The following is a 19,302-nucleotide window of genomic DNA, read 5'->3' on the forward strand; positions in this document are numbered from 1 at the left end:
TATAAAAATAATCCTATCCTATTTCGATATATTAACCTTCATCAATTAGGAGTAGAGTTTATCATACGTCCTTACCAAACACTATATAAACCCTTTCAACCTCAATCATAAACTCACAATTCTCTCAAATCAAGAAAAAAAAAAAAGAAAGAAGAGAAGAACGATGAAGTATTTTGCATTCACTTTCCTAGCCTTGTTTTTGGTCATTGTTACCGCCCAAGCACAACCCCAAGCTCAAACCGAACCCGGTTCCGAAAACGAAGACCAAGCATGGTCGTTGAGGCCACATCACCCACAATTATTCCCCGGAATTCACCCTTTCCCACATGAACCACACCACCCAAACCCGAATCCAAATCCAAACCCTAACCCAAACCCAAACCCAAACCCTAACCCGACCCCAAAACCAAAATCGAACCCAACCCCGAAACCAAAACCGAACCCAACCCCGAATCCGAAACCGAATCCAACCCCGAATCCGAAACCGAACCAACAACCAGGAATCCACTTCCCATACCCATTCCCTACACACTTCCCATACCCAAACCCTAACCCAAACCCTATCCCTAACCCAACCCCGAAACCAAAACCGAACCCAACACCAAATCCAAAACCAAAACCGAACCCAACCCCGAATCAGAAACCGAATCCAAAACCGAACCAACAACCAGGAATACAGTTCCCATACCCATTCCCATTCACACATATACCACCAATGCCATCAATACATTTCCCATACCCATTCCCTACACACTTCCCATACCCATTCCGTACCCAACCTCCTTCCTCCCCCGCCACCGCGGAAACCGTTAACACCCAAGACGAGGCGCTTTCCAACGACGAGGCGGTCCATAGTGAAGCCATGAAGGCTTGTTTGAGTGACCTACACTCTTATATTACGACTCACAAGATTAGTCACTCGTTACCAATCTTGGAAACTATTATCACCCATTATTGTTCTGATGCTGCTGCTCCATCGCCATCGCCATCAAATTAATTATTCGTTAAGTAGCATTTAGTTACAATAATTTTTTTTTTGTTTTAGAAATTTTTATATTTTTAATTAGTGATAATTTATGATTAGAAGGGTACGTATATATTATAGTTCGATGGAATAATGATCTGCATGCATGCATGCATAGTTTTCACTGTTGTTTGTATCGAACTTTTATTATAGTTTATTGATTTTTATATCTTTTTGCGTTTACAATTTTATTTTATTGTCGTTTTATTGCTCTGCCTTAATCCAAATTTTTATATATGGTAAACAATGTTCTACAATCAAAGTTTCTTTGTTGGTGTGAGCTCTAAAAGAGAACTTAGTAGCGCACACTACTAGGGATCTATAGCCCGATAACACGTCATAATTTGCAACACAACTACGGATTATTATACGGAGTACTATGCAATTTAGGATTTTAAAAATCAAATATAATAGGTGTTGATAATATGTAATTCGCTCCGTTTCACATAATCACAATACTTCCTCCGTAATTACATGTTCTTCGTGTTTGACTTTACCCAGTTTCGAGGAGGACACTTTGACCATGTTTTTACGCCTTCATATATAATTGTGTTTTGTTGAAAATACATCCTATTTTTTTTTTCTTTTTTTGCAAAATGTACATCTTTATAGCAATTGTACATATATTTTAATTTGTAACATACATTAATGTTTCATGATTTTCTACATATTTACGGGTATAGGAGTAGTTCTCAAACTTTTACCTCAAAAAATGAATGTTACCGAAAGATTTCCCATCACAATGAATAATTTACACATGAATTAATTTGGTGATAGTTGGGCTTTCAAATGTTGGTTAACATTTTGAACATGATTTCATTCCAAGTGTCTATAGGGCCAGGCAAACACCAATGCAAGCAATCATACTTATCCTTGGCCAAAGGATACGCGTACTTAGCCGGGTGGCCGTCCGGTCTCAGTGAACTCAGAAAGGTAGAGTCGAAAAGCCTCAACGTAACCCTTTTATCCGCCGTCACCCCCACCCGGCTTATTGCCTTATCAAATTCCTGCTTTTCAACCTGGTACAATATTCTGTCCGATTCACTCAAACTTATCTGATCACGCTTCTCGAAAACCGGCACTTTTCGATCACAACGGCCACCCTCGTCCCACTTCCCAGACTCGAAGTGACTCGGGGTGACCGTCCTGAAAAACACAGCCTGCGGTCTGTGACTCGAGCTTGTAATGAACTCCAAAGCTAAATTGAGTGCCTTGTGATACGAATAGGCGAGGCCAAGTTCGGTCAAGTTCTGCCCGGCCGGGCAGTTATGACATCCTATAACTCGGTTGTTTTCGTGGTATATATTAGTTCTCGTAAACCATGGGCCGCTTCCAATCATGACGTAGTCGAAGTCTCCGTATTTTGTTGTCCATGTGTTGTCTAGCTTGTCAAGATGAAGCTTGACATCGGTTTTTGCGACACCATTGCTGTCGTCGTTGATTTCGGCTTTTATGAGGTAGGGAGTCCAGAAGCCTTGGAGGGTGAAATTGTATGACGGAAAAAACCATTTACTTGCCTTTTTGTTCTCATCTTCCGAGATTAAGGTAGCCTCTTCCACCTGTTGAATAAGGTAGCTAGATATAAACCCGATATTTTATAAGGGTTTTTCTAAAATATGGCGTTGCAATTTGAAAGTGTAAATATTTCAATTCTTCATGATATTTGTTGTCAAACTTTCCATTTAAATTATCTTATCATGAGCCTTTAGGCTCATTTTAGAAAAACCCATTTTATAATGATAACATACGACACATATTTTAATACCGGGTAATTCTTATGGTATCTTGAGGTTTGCGCTTTTCTCCCAAATGTCCCTATTTTTCTCGAGAAAACTTTGAGGATTCATATCTATTAGTCACGAGTGTAGAAAGCCACGATATTTTTGTTTTAAATTATAGATCTCGTAAAGACAATTATTTGGAAAAAAAAATCATTTTATGAATGCAGGTCGAAAATTATAGTTAATCAAACTTCACTGAACGAATAAGCTTTGACTGGTCTTAACTATATCCCAAGATACTAGAAACCGGCATTTTGTTTTTAAATTATAGATCTTGTAAAGACAATCAACATAGAAAAAAATATCGTAGCCTTTTGAACTCGTACTAAGAGATATGAATTGTTTTAAAGTGTAATTTTATTTTATTTTTTAACAGAAAAACAGGTTATTTGGAGAAAACATTTAATGTGCAAGCGTACGTCCCCATTAGCACAAGAATTATCCATTTTAATATCCTGATCATCAATTCTCTTTTGTCTCAATTATTTGTTTACTTTTTTTAATTCCGCATTAGGACCATAGGAGCAATGTGCAAATGAAGAGGAAAATAACCTGTGAGAGAAGGCAGAGCAGGGATTTCATTTGATTCCGCAAAATAGAATCACCAATGAACGCAAAACCCTTATTTCTCATCAGATTAAGAAATTTGTCGGAATCGAACCCGGACAACTCACACTCCTTAGGCTTCCATCTCCAAAATTGATAACCATTGTCCGGACGTCCGTTTTTCTGGCAATTTAGAAAAAACTCGGTAAACCGGCATGTGTTATTGTATGTTGGACCATTTGGGTTCGGAACCCAATCTCCTTTGAACAAATCGCATTTTGGTTTCGCCTCGTGTTTAGACACTTCTTTTGAAGGTGATGGGGATGGAGACGAAGATTGAGATCCTACAATGGTTGAAACACTCGCAAATAAGATAAAAAATAAACGTAATTTATTTTCGCAGTACGTTTTTTACTCATTTCAGTACTTTTTGCGCAATATTTTCCATTTGCTACCCTTCCCTTCATTTCTTCAATATCGCTCTAAACCTAATTCTTTCAATTAGTACTAATAATACATCTTAAATTAATCATATTTTTTCAATTATGGATGATAATTTGAACATAAAACATGTATTTAACTTGTTAGTTGTATAATTATGAATCAAATTAATGTTCTTTATGTTCTTTTTAGAATTTTTTGGGTTTAGCTTAGGGTTTGTGGTTAGTCATAAATTATATATTTGGGAGATTGGTTGTTGTGTGGCGGTGGGTTGGTGGTGTGGGTAGAGGACGACCGGTTGGATGGCCCGGCGGTGGTCGGCGACGGTGAAGGGGTAGGGGCGGGTGGTAGAGGAGGAGGGTGGCTGGGCAATTGAAGGCTTTACAAATTTTGGTTCCACCATTGTTAGAGGATTCACAAAACTTTTACGGCTGTAGAATTGCAAATGAATAATTGCTTGTGATTTCCAATTTCTCAGATTTGTGACTATTGTTGACTTGTTGGGTTGATGGTGGTTGTCCATGGTGGTTAAACGTGAATGCAGTGCAACATTCTTCTCAATTTTCTTTTTCTTTTTTTTCTCTTGTTAGGATGCAGTACACAAGGGGAAGAAATGAGAGGGGTAAAATGGGAAAAAGCGTACTATACTGAGTAAAAAATGTACTGCGAAAATCAACACCCAAAATAAATAAGCTAAGTTTAGCTAATAAAGTCATAAAGCTTGTCAAATTATGACTCGCTTTATAACCCTGCCAACCTAAAACCTTTACTTGTAGTTTCGTTAGGCCTAAGAAACTTCACAAATCATCAACGTAGCGGGTAGCGGATGTTTGGTTAGACATTCAAAATCGAAAGGAACTAACATATTCTCCCTCCTTTCCAATCATTTATTTACCTTTGATTAAAATATCTCTTAGTTCAGGGGCGATTCTAGAATTTGATCATAGGGTGCAAGTTTAACAATGATTTCGGCTAGGGGAAGTCGGGAACTTAAATTTAAACACAAAAATTCGCGAGGGTAAAGTAAAATATTAAATTAAAATAAAATTGTATCCAAATAATTCGAGTAGTCTAATAATATGATATTTTTCTTTATGTGAAATGCAATAGATATTTGAATACATAATATTTTATGTAATTAAATAAATACGAGGATATTTGAAAGTCACGATATTAAACAGTTAACATTACAACCAACTTTAACTCTTGATTTCCTTAACTTAAATTTTATATAAAAATTGATGAAACTACCAAAAAACAATAGAACAAATTTATAACTAACACAATTCTGAAAATGAAAGACTATAAAACTAGGCATTAAAGACACAAATTATAACTAAATGAAATAAAATTGAAAAAATGACAGCCATAGGGGTTGAGAACTCAGGATCATTGGATTGAAGATTAAGTTTGCAACCACTAGACCACCAAACATTTAATGTTCCTTATTGAAACAAACTTCTACATATTTCTGAACAAGGGGATGCAGGTGAATCCCCTGCACCCCTTCAGAACTGCCCTTATCCTTCACAATATATAAAAAAGGTAAATAAAGGAGTGAAACGGAAAGAGTAACATTTTAATAAAAGAACATACCGTTGTTAGCATTAGATACAAGGAGATCGATTCCCTGAGAATTATTAGCAATCGATGTCCGAGACGAAAATGGAGATCCTACAATGGTTGAAAGTCAAAACACATGCGAATAAGTTTAAAAAATAAATAAGTTTAGCTCATGAAGTTATGGAACAGTCAAAATGTCAAATTATGATTTTGGAATAAAAGCCTACCAACTTAAAAACATTACTTGTAGTTTCAGTTATGCCTAAAACACTTCACAAATTATCAACGTAGCGGAAGTTTGGTTGGATGAGTTAGGTAGTATTTTATTGTTAAAAATACTAACTACTTCATTTGTGTTTTTCTATGTTTTTCTTCATTTTATTTTACAAATTATTCAAGACAATAACTTTTAATTGATCTTTTGATAATAAAAGTAAGTAAATATTTTAATTTTATAAATAATAAATTAATACGGAATATTTATATTTTTGAATTTTCTTGTCATATTTTTCAATTTTGAAAAAGACGAGAAGATAGTAAAAATGGAGGAAGTACTACTACCGAAATTACATCAATCTAGTTTTCTTACCTTATCAAAAAAAAAAAGAAGGAATGATACATCAATGCAATAATACTCACTTTTATGACAAATACTTTCCATATTATTCAGATATACCCCCTCCAATCCACATCAGAAATAATTTGTAATGAGGTTAAACTTGACAAATTTGAAATTTTATAAGACAAAACTTGTATTATTTTGGATTATTCAAATTTATTACAAAAAAATTCTATAAAATTATTCAAAGTTGACTAAAAAACAACCATTGCATACACAAATAGTTTTTACAATTGGTGTGGATGGAAGGGAGTATATGACAGAACGTATTTTCATTACTTTTACTCGATCATATTCTAAGAAATTCAAAATCGAACTTTCACATTTGAATAAAAGAACATACCATTGTTAGCATCGGATACAAGGAGGTCGATTTCCCGAGAATTATGAGCAATTGATGTCGGAGTTTGGAAAGGCGAAGAAGATGAATGATCAATAGAAAAGGTTGAGTAGAGAAAAATAGTGAGACTCAACAATAGAATTAGATATAAAAGTTGAACGTAAATTGGGTTGTTTTGATTGCTAAATGATGAAGATAATGATAATGGCTGCTTCACTAATGGTGTTGTTTCCCTCTTCATTATTTTTCTTACGTACTTTTAATTTCTTTGTTTGTTTAAATGGAAGAAGACTTCCTAAATAAGGTGTACTCTCTAAAATGAGATGCGTAAAAGTCAGCTTATAGATGTACTATAAATAACTTCAAGAGGGAATAAAATAATACTCTTACGATTTCATTTAATTATTTACTTACATTTTTTATTTAAAGATTAACAAATACTATTGATTGGAGCACATAACTTCAATAATTGAACTTCAATAATTGAACGTAGAAATTATATCATAAACTTAATACGAGAAGTGTAATGTTTAAACTTTATTTTTATTTCGACAATAGATTATAGAATTACGATGTTATTGGGTAAATAAATCATTACACTAACGTGAACTCGGAACGGTACCTTACTAATTGATTAAGCTCCACATATAAGCGGTCACGTAGTCACTTGTCAAGCAACAACCAAATATGAACAAATAATGAAGTATAAAATAGATATGTTTCCATCTTTTATTTATTTATTTATAAATTAGCATAAATTAAAATAAGGTTAATTTGACCAATACGAGTAAAATATTTTCAATATTGGCTTTTAATTTTACCTAAATGGAGACCAGTAGGTAGGCAGTACTATCAAGTAGAAGCATCGACCATTCATTATAGTACATGAATAATAACTTAAGACAAGTATTTATCGTGTGCAAATAAACTACTCTCTTGGACTTTTGGTGGTGATCGAAGAAATAAAATTTTGTGAAAAATATCTTCAGAATAAATCTAAATATGTCAATGTCATATTTGAATTTTTCACATTTTCTATAAAAAAATAAATAAAGTGCTAAAATTTGACAAAGTTGATTTCAAATAGTGACTGGGCAGGTTGGACTGGATTTGAGAGAACACAAGATATGAAGTTAATATTCATTTAAATCATCATTTCAATCACATCTGCTCAAATACTTAGCCCACCCTGTCAAATCCCAATTTTTTTATTTTTTTATTTTAAAGTTGTACATAGAATAACTTACAATATTGCTCATTGAGCAAGAGCATGAGCTATTCTATTAGCTCCCCTAGGATAAAAGCTAAGAGAACAACAATGGTTGATATATACTCCCTAGTCCCGATAAAATAAAAGCTATGCACTTCCATTTTGGAGTATATATTAGTTACGCATAGATATTATTTTCATATTTGGCAAGAAGTTGCTTTTTTTCCGCAAAGTGACATACCTGTCCAAAAACCATCTTAAACAAAAACTTAAACTGATAATTGGAGTTTCAATATCGGTTTTATATTTAACACACCCCCTCATACGAATACCCGTTAGACTTGAAGTGTGAATTCAAATGCAGGCCCCCTCCATACCTATAGCTGATGTTTAATATTCCACTTTAAAAATAGAGACGATGAGATTTAAACCCATGACCTTTTTACACATGAACTAAATTCTTAAGCTCGTGATTGTAGTCGGTTTTATATTCTAACAATACCCTTTCTAATTTACTGATTTTACAACCTTTTTTTTTTTTTTACTTCTTCCGCAGATGGAGGGAATAGGAGACAAAGAGTCAGAATGTTTGTGAAATGCTTGGCAAAAGTGTCTTGGCATTAAGTAGTTCCACCACATATATGGATGAGATAAACTCAAGAACATTTTGGAAAAATAGAATTATTTGCAAATCCAGCAGTTTTTTGTAGTGTAGTCATGTGGGACAAATCAGCTGAGTTCATAACAGAAGAGTCACGTTTTGTAAGCATCTCCAACTTATTTGTTGGTTACGCGCGCATGTTATTTTACAACTCATGGTGGTTGCCATTTCCCTATTTGGAGTAGTTAGTGGCGAAGCCATAATTTCTCGTTAAAAAGGGCGAAAAATCTCAACGAATGCGAATTTGTAATGTTGTAAAGTAAACCTTGAAAAAAAAATCGAAATTTTTAATATTTAGCAAGAGCGAGCGCCCTTGCTAACCCTCTTAAAGGCTAAATCCGCCACTGGGAGTAGTCATTTTTTCTTTAAATGATTAGGGAATTTGTAATAGTTATTTTTATTTACGGGCGAGTGGTGACAGGTGTGTACTGGTTAAGCCCTTAGACTTACGTAATATTTCGTTAAGTGTAAAACACAAATCATGAGTTATCAGATCAGGTTATCTACCTTTTTTACCAGCGTGATAAGTTTGAAATTTACAAGGCAAAGCCTCGGACCACACAACTCGCACAAGACTACTCTTTGTAGTAATATTTGTTTTATTGATCGAAGTCATATTTTTTGTTTCTAGATTATGTATACTATAATGGAATAAATTATGATGGTTTTAACTTCCGAGAATCCTTAACTCCGTAGCATTTATTAAAAATTGTCATGGAAAACCCCTCAATATTTTAACAAGGGGTAGAATCAAATACATTTGTCTTCCTTTCCCGTTTCTAAGTCTGTAAGACATATCAAGAATCTTAAATTACAAATGTAACACGTATAAATATGTTGTCTTAAATTTAAAACGAATCAGGTAAGATAAATGAAAAAAAAAAAAAGAAAAAAAAAGAATGTTTAGAACTAACTAAATAAATTGTCTCCTCTGTCCAGGTAAGATTTTATTTAACTCCTTAATTTCAAAATAAATATATTTATCTTAAAAGAGATCAATATCTAAAATACCGTAAATGTTGTTGATAGTAGATTGGTGTTTGGTAGTTTGGTAACTGGTCAATTGATGAAACTTAGCTCTCAACAATCAAATGTGGACTTCACAACAAACACATTACTTTTGTATTACTTACGACTCATTAGTCACAAGCGTAAACATTGACTACAATCAATCACCAAGATGATTAATTCTTCTGTCAAATGGTTTTACGATATAATATTATAAAATTATATAATAAAATATCTTAATTCCCATATAAAATACTCCATACTTTCTCCATTCCAATCAATTCTATACATTTGCTTTATACACGCATATAAAATGCTCGTTTTCTTTTGTTTACTGTATATCTTTAGCTCTATCTTTTATGTTATTAGAAGTTATATCGAAGATTTTCCTCACAGGTGAATAGTGCCCAAAAAGCAAATGTTAACTAGTGGGAAAAAAGATTATGCATCGGATGTATTACATCATACACCTTCTAATAATTGAGTTTATATGTATTTTTTTAGCTTAATGTTTAAGTGAACGAGCTTAAAAATTTTATAATAAAAACTTATATTCTATAAAATAAAACTCAAAAAGTTTATTATAAAACTCAGAAAATACGCAGCAAGATGTATTACCTTTGATGTATAATCTATGAACTGCAGCTAGTGAGTATGATACGTGTCTTTAACACTTGCATAAATACGCGGGCATATAAAGAATCACCTCAGTATAAAGGCCAGAAATAAAAATCATATGTATCTAAAAATAAAAAATGGGTGATTAAAATTTTTACTTTTTCTTTTAACGAGTCGATAATTATACATGTACTCCGTATATCTTAATACTCATACTATTATAATTTAATGTCACTTTTTGGACCAAATATAATAAATCCTGAGATGGGACTTTGTTGACCTGTGGAGTACTGTGCTAAATTGTTTGATTTGCAACTATTTCAACTACTATATGAAGGTTAGGAAAAGGAAAATAACAATTTTTTTAGTTGGCTATACACTTATACGTCGTATGATTATCTATTGCATGCACACTACGTACAGTAGGGTAATATATATGTTCTGTTTGGTATATGACATATTGGCCAAATTTCAGCATATTGGAGATGTTTAACATGTTTGACTTACGAATATGTTATTTAGAGCGTTTGGTTAATGGCATTGAAATAGCATATTGAGGTCCAATATGCTATTTTGCAATATGCTGCTCGTACTAGCATATTAGGTTAGCGGATTGGAATGAAAAAATATTGTTGAGGCTTTTCGACTCTACCTTTCTGAGTTCACTAAGACCGGACGGCCACCAGGCCAAGTACGCGTATCCTTTGGCTAAGGATAAGTATGATTGCTTGCATTGGTGTTTGCCTGGCCCTATAGACACTTGGAATGAAATCATGTTCAAAATGTTAACCAACATTTGAAAGGCCAACTATCAACAAATTAATTCATGTGTAAATTATTCATTTTTTGAGGCATAAAAACATGTAGAAAATTATGAAACATTAATGTATGTTACAAAATATATGTAGAATTGTTATAAAGACATTTTGCAAAAGAAAAATTTTCAACAAAACACAATTATATATATATATATATGAAGGCGTAAAAACATGGTCAAAGTGTCCTCCTGGAAACTGCGTAAAGTCAAACACGACGAACATGTAATTACGGAGGAAGTAGTGTAGACAATTGTGTGTATACCTTCCAAAAACTAAAGAGAATAATAACTTAATATGAAAAAAAACTGAAAAATTAGATCAAAAATATTGATAGGCTTATTGTAGTCATTCACATATATGTACGACTACAATATATATGTGATTATTTGAAACGGACTGAATTACACATTATCAACACCTATTATATTTGATTTTTAAAATCCTAAATTGCATAGTACTCCCGTATAATAATCTGTAGTTGTGTTGCAAATTATGACTTGTGTTCTCGAGCTATAGAGCCCTACTCCCTAGTAGTGTGCACTAAGTTCGCTTTTACCGCTCACATCAACAAACTTTAGTAAAACACTGTTTGCCATATATGAAAATTTGGATTATGGCCGCAATAAAATAAAATAAAATAAAAATAAAATAAAATAAATTAAAATTGTAAACGCACAAAGATATAAAAATCAATCAATCAATAATAAAAATTCGATAGTCGATACAAACAAGAGTGAAAAACTATAGTGTCATGCATGCTCGAGCATGCATGCACATCATTATTCCATCGAACTATAATATATACGTACCCACCCTTCTAATCATAAATGATCACTAATTAAAAATATAAAAATTTCTAAAACAAAAAAAAATTATTGTAGCTAAATGCTACTTAACGAATAATTAATTTGATGGCGATGGCGAGGGAGCAACAGCATCAGAACAATAATGGGTGATAATAGTTTCCAAGATTGGTAACGAGTGACTATTCTTGTGAGTCGTAATATAAGAGTGTAGGTCACTCAAACAAGCCTTCATGGCTTCACTATGGACCGCCTCGTCGTTGGAAACCGCCTCGTCCTGGCTGTTAACGGTTTCCATGGTGGCGGGGGAGGAAGGAGGTTGGGTACGAAATGGGTATGGGAAGTGTGTAGGGAATGGGTATGGGAAGTGTATTGATGGCATTGGTGGTAGATGTGTGAATGGAAATGGGTATGGGAAGTGGATTCCTGGTTGTTGGTTCGGTTTCGGATTCGGGGTTGGATTCGGTTTCTGATTCGGGGTTGGGTTCGGTTTTGGTTTCTGATTCGGTGTTGGGTTCGATTTTGGCTTCGGGGTTGGGTTAGGATTAGGGTTTGGGTTTGGATTTGGGTTTGGGTTTGGATTCTGGTTTGGGTTTGGGTGGTGTGGTTCATGTGGGAAAGGGTGAATTCCGGGGAACAATTGTGGGTGATGGAATATAGGATGTGGCCTCAACGACCATGCTTCGTCTTGGTTTTCGGAACCGGGTTCGGTTTGAGCTTGGGGTTGTGCTTGGGCGGTAGCAATGACCAAAAACAAGGCTAGGAAAGTGAATGCAAAATACTTCATTGTTTTTCTCTTCTTCTTTTTTATTTTTCTTGATTTGAATTTGTTTGTGTTTTCACAAATTGAAGATTTGAGAGAATTGTGAGTTTATGATTGAGGTTGAAAGGGTTTATATAGTGTTTGGTAAGGACGTATGATAAACTCTACTCCTAATTGATGAAGGTTAATATATCGAAATAGGATAGGATTATTTTTATATACGATCTATGAGAATTTGTGTCATAGAATTAAGTGAAATATTCCGAATTCGTGTAAGAGTTTAATTCCACAAATATTCCGAATTTGTGTAAGTGATTAATTCCATTACTCTCCGGACTATAGCCTCACAACTCCACCCACGTCCATCAAAAACCATCTTATTCCGCTGCTCCCATATTACCCAACAAGTAGTCATAAACAACACCCTCTCCTTCTCCCCCATATCACGAATTAACAGCTCCACCCACTCCCTAACACTCCCGCCACCAACCAATCCTTGTACATCTAAGCCGACACCGTCCCATACATCATCATTCCACCCACAATCCCTCAGACATGGACACAAGTCTCAGCTTCGAAATGACACCGAGGACACGAGCCATCCACCCCTCTTAAACGAGCTGCTATATTAGCCTTGACCGGCAACGCATTGTTACACAGCTGCCACATAAAGGCTTTGATACGCGGTAAAACTGGGGCAGCCCATAACGCCTTCCACAACCAACCTCCCATCGAGCTATATATCCGACTGCTCCCCCTCCCCTCCCTCATCTGCTGCTAACAACCGATACCCTTCCTTCACCAAGTACTCCCCATCCTTCGCCTTATCCCAACACCAACTATCCTCCCTAGAATGCTCGCTCAGACGGATACTCATAATCCTTTCCACCTCAAAAGGCAGAAAAACCGCCTCCACCTTCTCCCTATCCCACCGTGACTCACCCTCCACCATGAGCTCTGCTACTCTCATCTCAAGAGCATTATCCCCTCGTGGCGAGACAACACACCTAGAAGAAGTATTGGGTATCCACGGATCCAACCAAACTCGCGTATCAACTCCATTGCCCACTCTTTTCCTTAAGCCCAATCCCATAACACACTTTGCCTCACAAATACTCCGCCAAGTATAGCTCGGGTTGTTCCCTAATGACGCATCCATAAACGTGCCATTCGGGAAGTACTTTCCCTTCAAAACCCGCACCATCAAGCTACCATCATCACAAATTAACCGCCAAGCCTGCTTCGCTAACAGCGCCAAATTGAAATTTTCAAAATCACGGAAACCCATACCCCCTCTCACCTTAGCCCGACACATAAAATCCCAGGACAACCAAGATATCTTACGCGCACCCCCAGCTGAACCCCACCAAAATCTCGATACAATAGACCGAAGCTCATTGCAAAAATTAACTGGTAACTTAAAAACACTCATCGCATAGGTAGGGATAGATTGGGCAATTGCCTTTATCAAAGTTTCCCTACCTGCTCTGCTAAATAACTTACCACGCCAACCTTGCATCTTATTATTAAGTTTATCACGAATAATTCTGGTGAGAGCATGCTTCGATTGCCCAATAACCGTCGGTAAACCTAGATACCTATCCTGCTCCGCAACAACCGTCACACCCAAAACTCTCGCCACCTTCTCCTTTCGCCACTCCACCGTGCCCTTACTAAAAGATACCGTCGTTTTCTCCTTACTTACAAGCTGTCCTGACGCCCTTTCATACTTACTCAAAACATCCTTGACAACACGCGCCTGACTCTCATTAGCCTTAACAAAAATAATACTATCATCTGCAAAAAACAAGTGAGAAATCACTGGTGCCCTAGGTGCCACCCGAATCCCATTCAAGGCCCCCTCCTCCACTTTCCTCCTAATCAAGCTAGAAAGCACTTCAGCGCAGAGAATAAACAAATACGGAGACAAAGGATCACCCTGTCGCAGACCTCGCTCAGGAACAAAAGGCTCACACGGAGCCCCATTAACTAACACCTCATAAGACACCGACCGCACACATCGCATGACATTAAAAATCCACTGCCCTGCAAACCCCATCGCATGACATTAATTTGAATTTAGATAAGGCTTATCATGTGCTTATTGGGCACATTATAAAAAGGGAACTTGCTAAATCCTACACTCATTTTACTATATCCTACACAAAATCTCCGACCTTTACCGAGTTCGCCCCTCTCATTTTATACCCAAAAAAACAATCGTTAGAGGGAGAAGAATAACAAGCCCATGTCTCCTCGCCCCAACCGACTGACAAAGAAGAAGAGTCACGGACCACCGACGGAGAATCATATGATTTTAGTTTAGTTTGTGTGATTTGTATCTGCTATTTCGAGATTAGTATAATCGATTTATGCAATTGATCAATTTGCGGAATTTGAGACTTTGGATTAGTCAATTAATGGTTTGGTTTCCATAAATTCAAGTTCGGCAAAATATGTTGATGATTAGTTGAAGTTTTAGGGAAGCTTGCTGTTTGATTTGCTAATTGAATTGGAAATTTGGCAGAACTTGTTTTCAAAGTGAGTTGACGAATTGATTTACGACTTCAAATTGTGTAATTTGATAATCAAAATCAAATCCATTCCTTGAACTATCAACTTTAAAACCCTAATTGTAAAAAAACTCAATAGAAAAAGAACATTACTACAATCAATCAAAAGACGAATATTAATGAAATTGTTAATCAAACGAAAAAATTACTTATGATATGTACGAATGAAGATCCTAATTATCAAATTACACACAAATTGGTTAGGGTTTGAGAGGGAGAAAAAGAATTTTTTTTTTCATTTTTTTAATAGGAAGGGTAGTATTGGAAAAAAATTGACAAAGTGTGTAGGAAATAGTAAATGAGTGTGTTGGATTTAGCTATTACGTATAAAGAAACCCAATTAATAATAATCCTATTCCTATTTCGATAATTTAAACTTCATCGATTAGGAGAATGTTAATAATCCTAATCCTAATCCTATTTCGATAATAATAATCCTAATCCTATTTCGATGATAATAATAATAATCCTAATCCTAATCTTATTTCGATAGTTTTCATCTACCTAAATTCACCATACGTCCTTACCCAAACACTATATAAACCCTTCAACCTCAATCATAAACTCACAATTATCTCAAACTTCAATCTTAAATTTGTGAAAACACAAACAAATTCAAATCAAGAAAAAAAAAAAAAAGAAGAAGAAGAGAAGAACGATGAAGTATTTTGCATTCACTTTCCTAGCCTTGTTTTTGGTCATTGCTACCGCCCAAGCACAAGCTCAAACCGCACCCGGTTCGGAAAATCAAGACGAAGCATGGTCGTTGAGGCCACATCCTATATTCCATCACCCACAATTATTCCCCGGCATTCACCCTTTCCCACATGAAACACACCACCCTCGATCCCGATTCCCGAATCCAAACCCAAATACCAACTCTGAAAAGATCGAAGTATTCGACGAACAAGTGAAATTACCAAAGATCATGAGTGCTTCATGGCGGTCCACAACAAAAAGATGGGTGCTTGTTTACACTATTTCCGCAACTATATAATGACTTGTAATATTAAACTTAGTGCAAAATGTTGCAGTGCTCTTCAGAAGTTCGAAGATGCTTGCCAACCTCTTGTTAAACGCCCATTTTTGGAGAGCATCATCACCCACCACTGTTCTGCTGCTGCTGCTTCTCCGTCGCGCTCGAGTTAATTAGTCTTAATTACAATTATTATTATTATTATTATTATTATTATTATTATTATTGTGTATTAAAAAGGTTTATAATACTATAGTTTTTCTGTATTAATTACTGATGGGGCATATTCTGCACCGCTGACCAAGTCAACACATTGAGCAAGGTCAAAGATATCCACAGCAAAGTCAACGACTTAGACAGTCTAGCCGATGCAACCCATCGGCCTGTCACTTGGGTCTCGGCAAGGCAACCAACCAGCCGAGACACATATCCGCGTACTCATATCCAAGACCCTCGGCCAGCCTGCCATAGGTCCATCGGCCGAGGGTACAACGGTCTTTCCACCTGATAGCCACTTGGCCACTTGGCCACTACGTGACAAAAGGTGAAAGTCTATAAATACTCCTCAACCTTCATTGAGGAAAGGATCCAACTAATCCACAACTTGACCTAATATCACACATAAACTGGTATTATCTTCCTCATCTCTCTACAATATATCGCTCTAAATAACATACAACTTAATCCTTTAAGTTTACTGACTTGAGCGTCGGAGTGAGTACGCTTGGCGCAAAGCCAAGCCCTCAGTTTGTCCATTGTTGCAGGAGAGGCCGAGAGGAACGATAAAGACAAGAAGAATCAAACCAAAGACATTATTCTACAAGCCAAGGGTGGTAACGAATATCTGCTCCGGAATTACGCCCGGAACAATTGCAATATATTTTTTGTATCTATTTTTAATGATATTGTGTTGTGCTATTATTTTTATTTGACGAAACGTAGCGACCAAAATAATATTAATAATAATGCATATAATTAATTTGAGAATGGATACAATTCAGAATAATAAATTAGACGTATGAAATAATTAAATTGTTTGAAGAACAACAAGACGCAGTCGTAACCGACGAAACCGCATTTTACCAAGATGACACTTTCAACAACTCTGGAGTCATACAGCCCTCCACCGGCGGTGTAATCCAACCGGAGTTCGGGATACCATCAATACCCGACACGCCGCTGCCAGCCAACCAGGTCACCATCATGGGACACGTGGTTGACGTAGCAAAGCTGAAAATGCTCCTAGACCTAATTAGTAGTACGCCTGCTCACATTGTCACGCCGACAAGAGCGGCGGAAACTGTCCAGGAGACCAGGGCCCAAAATGTGACTCCGAGAAATTTGAACGGAGCGCTAGGAGAAGCTGATCCAGCCAAGTCGCCGGGGGAGCCCAAAGTGGGCGCGGTAGACCTAAGTCCTTCCCGTACTCATGGGAGGACAGCGTCCCCGCCGCACGAACGAGGCTTACCCCAAAGGAGCCAGAGGAGTCCGACTCAGCAGAGTTGGAGGAGAAGTCCGAGTCGAAGAAGGAGTCCTTCCCGCAACGAGGGGAGGAGCCGGATTAGGAATGCGAGGAGCGGTCGCGCGTATAGTTCGACACGTGGTCGACGGCCCCTCGGCGCCTCGTCCTAGAGATCCGGTGCCAACCAAGCTCAAGCTACCACCTCTATCATACAAAGGAGATAGTGATCCAGCCGACCACGCTGAGGCTTTCGAGTCTTACATGTCGGTATGGGTGCAGCCCGATGAGGTCTGGTGCCGAGTTTTCCCAACAACTCTGCATGGGATGGCTCAAAGTTGGTACAAGGGGCTCTCCGACGGCTCGGTATACTATTACGCCGACCTAAGGGACGCCTTCCTAGCCCAGTACTCTTGCAATAAGAGGAGGGCCGTGGAGACGTCAGACCTCCTAACTATCAAACAGGAGGGGGGAGAGACCCTACGAAGCTATGTAAAGAGGTTCGACGGAAAGGTCCAGCAGATTCGAGAAATTAATCCCGAATTGGCGGCTTTCGCGCTGATGAAAGGCCTCCCAAGGGGAGAATTAAAAAATGAGCTCATCAAGTGCGGAGGCCTGGGTCTGGACGCCGCCAGAAAGTTGGCTGATCAAGCCATCAAGGTAGAAGACTATCACAAAACCTGGGTAGGCCCCAGCGAGGCCGAGCGCTCAGAAAAGAAGAGTCACCGGGAGGACAACCCGGATGAAAGACGCCGTGATAACAACGGGTCACGGTCCGATGAAAGGCGCCGTGAGAACAATAGGTCACGGTCGGACAAATCTTCCAGGAAACAGGACTCGGCGGGCGCCGGGTGGAGTTCAGGAACGTACCACCAGAGGCGGTATAGTGAAAAAACCCCTCTCGTCGTGTCAGCCGCCGAGGTCTTCGCCCTGAGCAAAGACGAGGGCCAGAAATGGGAGAGACCCCCCAAGCCAAAAAGCGACGGTGACACGAGCCAGTACTGTGAGTACCACGGCCACACCGGCCATTTAACCAACGACTGCCGGCATCTGAAGAACGCCATTGAAGAGCTGATCCGGAAGGGGAGCCTCAGCAAGTACGTTGCCAAAAGCCAAAAGGCTGACACCGACAGTTCAGGTAAGAAATCCGTCTTCGAACGGATAGGAGTGATCCATGTTGTCATCGGGGGCAACGAGAATGGAGGGTCCGCTCATGGGCATAAACGGCACCTGAACGAGCTATATCAGGCCATCAACTTTGTGCCCAACACAGCGACCCCTGCTTCAAACATCCCCGATATAACCATTGGAAGGAAGGACTACTAAGGAGTCATCGCTCCTCACAGCGACCCACTTGTAGTCAATTTGGACATATCAAACCACCTGGTCAAGAGGTGCCTGATCGACACAGGCGCGTACACGAACATCATGTTCAGGGAGTGCTTCCTCAGCCTCAGCCTGAAAGTCAAGGACTTGAGCCCCTGCACGAATCCACTGTACAGCTTCTCTGGGGCCGGCCTGGTACCACTGGGATCAATCAGACTCCCGGTGACATTCGGCGAAAAGAATGCGGCCAAGAACGTCCTAGCTGAGTTCGTGGTCATCGACGGCTCGTCCGCCTACAACGTCCTCATAGGCCGAATCACCTTGAGCGAGGCTGACGCAGTGATGTCCATCCGGGCCCTAACACTGATGTATGTCTCGGACCGGGGGGAAGCGCATAAGCTCGTCTCCAAAAACGAGAATGACGAGGTGGTCAACGTCCAGATAGCCGCCAGAGGATGCAACATGCAATCCCTCAAAGTGGCAAAGAAATCAGAAAAAGGGAAGAGTCTATCCTTACAACAGGACGACCTCATGGATGTAACTAACGGCTGACTAGAACGTGGTGCCTTTGATAGGCCATTAGGGGCGCTGGTAATCTTGGGAATACTCTATGTAGCGACGGAGGTGTCCAAAACAGCTGTGGGCACCCCGACGCGTGTTTTTACCTAAATGAAAAGTCATCCAAGTTCCATCGAAATGTCCGTTCCTCCCGCAGTGACTAGGAAGCAGCAGACGCCGATTCACACTGTCATACCGACAAGAGCGGCAGTCTT

At 38.1% G+C, this 19,302-nt stretch overlaps 1 protein-coding gene across 2 annotated transcripts in view; it reads right to left on the bottom strand.

Moving 5' to 3' along the window:
• Positions 1–1,722: 1,722 nt before the first annotated feature.
• LOC141591579 (protein trichome birefringence-like 25) overlaps positions 1,723–19,302 on the bottom strand; it is a 32,908-nt gene continuing 15,328 nt past the window's right edge. Inside the window, exons 1-3 of one of the 2 annotated variants that reach the window (XM_074411959.1) lie at positions 6,318–6,618; positions 3,358–3,695; positions 1,723–2,583 (exon numbers count right to left, since the gene is read on the bottom strand). In XM_074411959.1, coding sequence (XP_074268060.1) covers positions 1,810–2,583; positions 3,358–3,695; positions 6,318–6,555 — 1,350 coding nt within the window. In that variant the 5' untranslated portion in view covers positions 6,556–6,618 and the 3' untranslated portion in view covers positions 1,723–1,809. Of the gene's footprint in view, positions 2,584–3,357; positions 3,696–6,317; positions 6,619–19,302 lie in introns of those variants that run through there. The other variant, XM_074411960.1, reaches the window with a different exon arrangement.

The sequence above is a fragment of the Silene latifolia genome, chromosome 7 (genome assembly GCF_048544455.1).
Source record: "Silene latifolia isolate original U9 population chromosome 7, ASM4854445v1, whole genome shotgun sequence".
Taxonomy (NCBI): Eukaryota; Viridiplantae; Streptophyta; class Magnoliopsida; order Caryophyllales; family Caryophyllaceae; genus Silene; species Silene latifolia.